At 45.2% G+C, this 6,181-nt stretch overlaps 1 protein-coding gene across 9 annotated transcripts in view; it reads left to right on the forward strand.

Moving 5' to 3' along the window:
• The window catches only part of mapk10 (mitogen-activated protein kinase 10), a 163,744-nt gene that overhangs the window by 94,824 nt on the left and 62,739 nt on the right, over positions 1 to 6,181 (forward strand). For all 9 annotated transcript variants that reach the window (XM_037546079.1, XM_037546086.1, XM_037546080.1 and 6 more), the window contains exon 4: positions 5,367 to 5,496. In XM_037546079.1, the coding sequence (XP_037401976.1) occupies positions 5,367 to 5,496 (130 nt within the window). The remainder of the gene's footprint in view (positions 1 to 5,366; positions 5,497 to 6,181) is intronic.

A 6,181-nucleotide genomic window follows, 5' to 3' on the forward strand; every position in this document is an offset into this window, starting at 1 on the left:
TGTAATAGCTTTAGTAAATGTCATAGTTCACTATAATAACCCTTCCTTTCTCCCTTAATAGAGAAGGACCACCATAGGACCACTGCCATCCAGATATTATTTAGTTGCTTGTTTTGTCCTTGTTTATAGATAAGAGTGTGTCATATATGGTCAAATTACACTGTAAATACTGTCGCTTTAAGGGAACAGCACAGCGAGCTTCACTGGGGGAAAACAAACCAATTTAAGGCCACATTCACAGATTTGTTTACTTTTCAGCTCCGTTTTTCTGGTTGGATTTGCTGTTTTAGTGTGACATCATCCTGTAGTGTAGACCCCCCGTCCCTCCAGACAGCAACAGCATAATGACCTACGCAGTCAAACACATAAGCGTGACATCATTTTTGACACGCTCTCTCACTTTCTTTCTCTCTCTCTGACGGTCGCTGTGGCTGCCAAAGCGAAAATAAATAAATAACCGAATGAAATCCTGACATCTCTCTGGAATATTCCGCTGTTACCATGGACACAGTAGAGTCCCTCTCCGAAGACAAGCGTCTGTTTTATGAGCTGTCTTTCTGAGCGTGTTAAACAGCAGATCCTTAGTTTATCTTAGTTTCATTTCTTGAACCCTGCAAGGTTTGAAAATAGCAACTGTACAATTCAGCAGGTAATTATTTCACTTCAATGACACATGAACAGCTTTGGGTTTCGACCTGGCAGAAGTTCAAAAGGTTTTTCTGGACTAATGAGAAGGAGTACAGTCATGAATTTGTCTTCTGATCTGCTGAAACTCATCAGTGCCTGCACATATATCACTGTACACTCACTGCCCATTTAATCAGGTCCACTTAACATAGACTGTACTGTGCAAAAGAGACCACCCTTCATTTATTTAAGGCAAAATTATGTAAGAAGTTTGCCTTGTTACGCAGTGAGAACGGCGTCTCTGTTGTTGCCACTCCGGGCTGGATTTCCTGCTATAGTGCTATGTAACTTTGGAGGAGCAGCACGAGAACCTCTCGCCAGAACTGCGTGACACGTTACGACACCACGTCACACCAACAACTCAGCAGCTCTAAGAAGAAGCAGCGCGATATTCCAAACATGGACATCATGTTAGAGGCTACCAAGAGACTGAAGAAGAGGAAGAGAGGAAAGAGAGAGTGATCGGGCAAAACACTGAACAAGAGAATCTCGGACTTTTACCCATTAGCGATTCTGTCCTGATGTTAGCTGTAGTGATCGTCTCACGGCTAACGGGAAAACAACACAACTCCGACAGCAGAGCGTTGATCCCTGCCTGTGTTGTATATGAAACACTGCACTGTAACCCTGTCTGTGTCGTCTCCATCTCATGGAGTTCTGTAGTTTTTCTGGATGCCATAAGTGATCCAACCTCAGTCCCGTCTCAGGCGAACATGCAAAGAAGTAAATTCATCTCGCACCAAAACGTTTGCTTGGTCTGTTGATCTAACAGCCTTGAAAATTTGAACCTCCTGTAATTAAAACCCGTAATGTTTCTCTACCTTGTAAGTCGACATACTTCTTTCTCTTCTGATGTTCTTTGCTGGTGTTGTGCTGAATTCTGAAAGAATCCGACTCCCCATCGTGTGCACACAGTCGTGGGCTGGAGGTCAGGGAACCAACCCTGTGACCGGAAGGTCGCCAGTTCAATCCCCTGAGCTGACAGTATGTGACAGAAGTGACCTTGATCAAGACACCTAACCCCCGACTGCTCCCCAGGTGCTGTGGATAGGGCTGCCCACTGTGTGCTCACTGCCCCCTAGTGTGTGTGTGTTCAAGGTCAGCACACCTAGTAAAGTGGACAGTAAGTGTACGTGAGTCATTTTACTGAATTAGTTCAAAAGCTTTTTAGACATTTACAAGGATTATATTCTGGTCTATTTAAATCCAAGACATGAATAGAGATATTCAAAAGCTGCATCTCGCTGTTGTTGGAAGAAAACCTCGTTTCTCCAAAATGGTAACTTTACAGGAGAAGGAAAAGACCTACTCCACTTTTAATATAAATCAATGGAACTAGAACTTTTTCCAAGTCATTTTGGGCCGTTTCTTTTGGTCCATTCATCATGAAATTTACCCACAATGTAAAGAATAACAGGCTTTTTCAAACTATGTCAAAAATTGAAAAATGATATAAAATGGAGATACGAGGTTTACGAGGTCTTCTGACAACAGCGAAATATACAAAACCATCATTTATACTTTCTGTTGGGAGGAGTCCGTCACAAACCCTACGCCCGACGTTTACACTATAACTTAAAACTCTTTCGGTGGTTTTCTGTAATCTTTTCAGTTTGTTTTTATATTCTTGAAGTGAAGTTGTAAGATGTAGAGTGTAGAGTTACAATAGCTTTCATTTTTGAATAAAAACAAAAAGCGCTCATGTCGTTTTAGCCACGCCCCTGCGTCTCAGAGCAGGAAGTGGGGCTGCATCCCTGTCCCTCAGGGCCACATGGTGAGCAGTTAGATCCCACTGTTCTGAAGTAAAGTGGACCAAACTCTGAACGTCAGTGAGGAACATTAAGAATCTCCATATTTTCTGCAGTTCAGCTCTTTTTAGTGTTTTAGTGTAAAATCTGGTGATTTTCTGTGTGAACAGCTGGTCAGAGCTGAGTTTGCTGGTCATGAGCTGAGACGGTCACGACGGACACATTCGGTCCAGTTTGGCCCAGTTAGGACTGATTTCTTCAGTCATTAGTTTTAATAAAATAATGATAATTAAGGTTTAGAGTCGCTCAGAGCAGAAGGGGTTTAGTCTAAAGCCTGAGATCAGTTAAAAGTGCCGAATGTGTTTGAGCTCTGACTCTGAACCAGCTCAGTGGAGTCATCTATAGTGGTTTGTGTGGCAGCAGAATCCTGCATTAGTGATTCCCACAGCTTCAGCCATCTGCTGCCTCAGCCTGCAGTAGGTAGAGTAGATCACCCTGCAGTGTGTGATCTATAGGCACCGTGAGCCAAACTCTCAATGGCAGCGAAGTACTAGAGAGACTCACAGCTCTGTGCTTAGAGCAGTCATCTCACATTATGCTGAAGAACCTGCAGACGCTGACTGTGTCTCCATTCACTCACTGGTTCCGTATGTAGTGAATCAGTACAGGCTAAATAGGAATGCAGGCGCCGGATCTGTCCCTGGAGGGGAACGCTGGGACACTGACGACTCAATTACGTGTGACACGGATGTGAAAACAGGAAACCGATGCAGGACCAACGCTGTCGGCTGGGAAGCTGATCTGCTGCGCTGAGATCAGACATTTCGTCAGTTTTAGGCTGAAATATCGTGTTTTTTTCCACAAACATTCTCATTTCGTTTACACTGAGACCCAGCCGTGTGCAATGCTTGTGAAATACAGCACATTCTAACGTCAGGGTTACTGCACTGCTGAGAATGACCCACCACCCAAACAGTACCTGCTCTGTGAGGGTCCATGGGGGTCCTGCCCACTGAAGAACAGGGTAACAGAGTATCAGAGAAACAGATGGACTACAGTCTGTAACTGTAGAACTACAGAGTGGAACTGAACGGTCAGTATGTTGACGTTGTGGCTGGTTGGTTTACACGTGTAGGAGTGACAGCGCCGAGATGCCCAATAGTGGAAGTCGATGAGTATCAGACCAGCGACTCTAAGAAACTGAACGCTGGTTCTTCTTTGCAGAAAAGCAATTGGATTAAGATCGATTTTCACCAGTAAAGATGTACATACTGTACCAGCCAGACGTAAAAATGTCCTGTACGAAAAACAACAGAACACTCAATAAGCGAAAGAGCACCCATTAGCCGCTAACAGACGTAGTGCCATTTTGTAAAAAATGGATTAATCTAAACTGGTTTAAATGATGAAAGCTTAGAGTTAATTAGTTGCGTTAACTTCCCCAGATAGTATTTATTTTTTAAAGAATTTTAAATACTGAACAGTCAGTCAACTTGGGAAGCCCTCAGGTCAAAAATCCGTAGGGAAAAAAGTGCAAAAATGATTTTCGGTCTTGTGACATCATCAAGTATTTGTCTTTTCAAAGTAAAAGGCTTTTTATTTTAGATTAAACAGAAAGTGATGGATATGATGTCAGTGCCGTGCGCTAGAGGGGCACACAGACCAGCCGTGCTCATACAGCGTCTGAGGTCCCATCAGCCCTGTTAACACTTCCAAGTCTGGTGTCATCACCATTGATTACTGTTGCTTTGCTTTGCAGTTTCAATGTAACTACTTAAGATAAACATCTGCGGTTTGTTAACATGACAAAGTTTAGAATCCACACTCTTGATAAAATTTCTCCACAAATTGAACAAAGAACGGGAGGCAGTGTCTACCGACTCCCCATTACAGCTTTAGGGGTCTGGAAGTTTGGTCCAAACCTGACCCCATCGACTGAAACCCGTCTGATTCTGACTGAATGTGACTGGAGCCTGGACCCACCAAACGGAGGTCAAATAAAATGTTAAATTCTTTATCCCAACCTGAATGTCTGAGGTCTAATAAGCCAAATGAAGCAGTGTGAATGGGAGGAGGACATTCCAGAGACACCCAGCGATCGCCCACAGGTCCAGCACACCTTTTCGGAAGGTAGATAATGATGAGTCAGCATCTCTGCCCTTTAGCGCTGTTGGCGCTGGGCAGCGCTGCTGCTGCACCCTCTCTCTATCAGACTGAAGGGAACCATTTGTTAGTAAGATGCAGTTCCGTGTCGTTGGCCCCTGTAGACCACGGCGCTGGCAGAAGAACCGGTGATTTAAAAAGGAATGAAGATGACGGGAAGTCACATGAGCAGCGCCGTCCCTTTAGGGAGGAAAGACCGAGAGCATCTGCACCGCTTAATGTGGAGCTCACACTCGCCCACACAGTAACTCTGCCCCCGCTCGGTCCCCAGGTGACCACCACAGACGTCTGCGTTTAGTGTCCCATCGTCCTGGGAGACTCACAGGAAGTGGCTGAGACCAGCTGTGTTTTGTTGTGTGCTTTGTTGTGAAATTACAGTAATGCGTTCATCACAGCCTCAGAGGAAAAACCCCGCTGTTAAATATGGCTGTGTGTGTTTAACGGTTAAAGGAGGATTTAAAAGCTTTTTAATATTTATTTTCCCATGGATCAAGGCTAAAAACACGCTCCTTAAAGCCCTGTGCTGCCTTCACGCTGCCTTTACACTCTTTACTGCGCTCTTTCAGCTTTTCTCCTTACGGAGCACAGCCGCAACTCTCTATACCATCATTCTCCACCAGTCACCGTCGTCCAATTCAAGCCCAGAGAAAGGCCTTTGGGATCAGACGCTCATCTGTGCTTCTACACCCTCGTGGTTTCCTCTGTGTGAATCTGTCCCTGCTGAGCTGTTTCTGTAACGTCTCTCTCTTCCTCGCTGTGTCTGTACAGTGCGGGATACGATGCCGTCCTGGACAGAAATGTGGCTATTAAGAAGCTCAGCAGACCCTTCCAGAACCAGACTCACGCCAAGCGAGCCTACAGAGAGCTGGTGCTTATGAAGTGTGTCAATCACAAAAACGTGAGTAAAGGGCATGTCTTGGGTACTTATGACCCCCTCCCCCCCAAACCAACACCCCTCAACAAACACTGACGTGGAGAATGAACACCATCATTCTCCACCAAACACCAGCATGCTCAAACGAACACCATCATTCATTGACCCTATCCAAAATTATATCCAACACCAAGATTCTCCACTTAGCATCAAAACTCTCCACCACCGTCACGCTCCAACAAACACCACCCTTCTGCTCCCACTCTGATACCAGCGCAGCGTTGCCTTTTATCCACTGTAAAACATCATATTTGCACCAGATTTCCTGTTTTTATATATACTGGCACAGACAGTGAGACCCTGGGTCCCCCCACGCCGTGTCAGATGACAGAGCCACGCGCACAGGGTGACGGTGTTTGGACGGGTAGATTAATTGGTAGATTAGCAGATGCTTCCTCTGTTTTCACGCTCTTTTCTCTGTAAACAGGAGCATGAAAACAAAAGCACAGCCAAGCCTTAGGCACTGAGAGAGAGAGAGAGAGAGAGAGAGAGAGAGAGAGAGAGAGAGAGAGAGTCAGAGAGAGAGTCATAGAGAGAGAGAGAGACAGAGAGAGAGAGTCAGAGAGAGAGAGAGAGAGAGAGAGAGAGAGAGAGAGAGAGAGAGAGTCAGAGAGAGACAGAGAGAGAGAGAGAGAGAGAGAGAGAGAGA

The sequence above is a fragment of the Pygocentrus nattereri genome, chromosome 16 (genome assembly GCF_015220715.1).
Source record: "Pygocentrus nattereri isolate fPygNat1 chromosome 16, fPygNat1.pri, whole genome shotgun sequence".
Taxonomy (NCBI): Eukaryota; Metazoa; Chordata; class Actinopteri; order Characiformes; family Serrasalmidae; genus Pygocentrus; species Pygocentrus nattereri.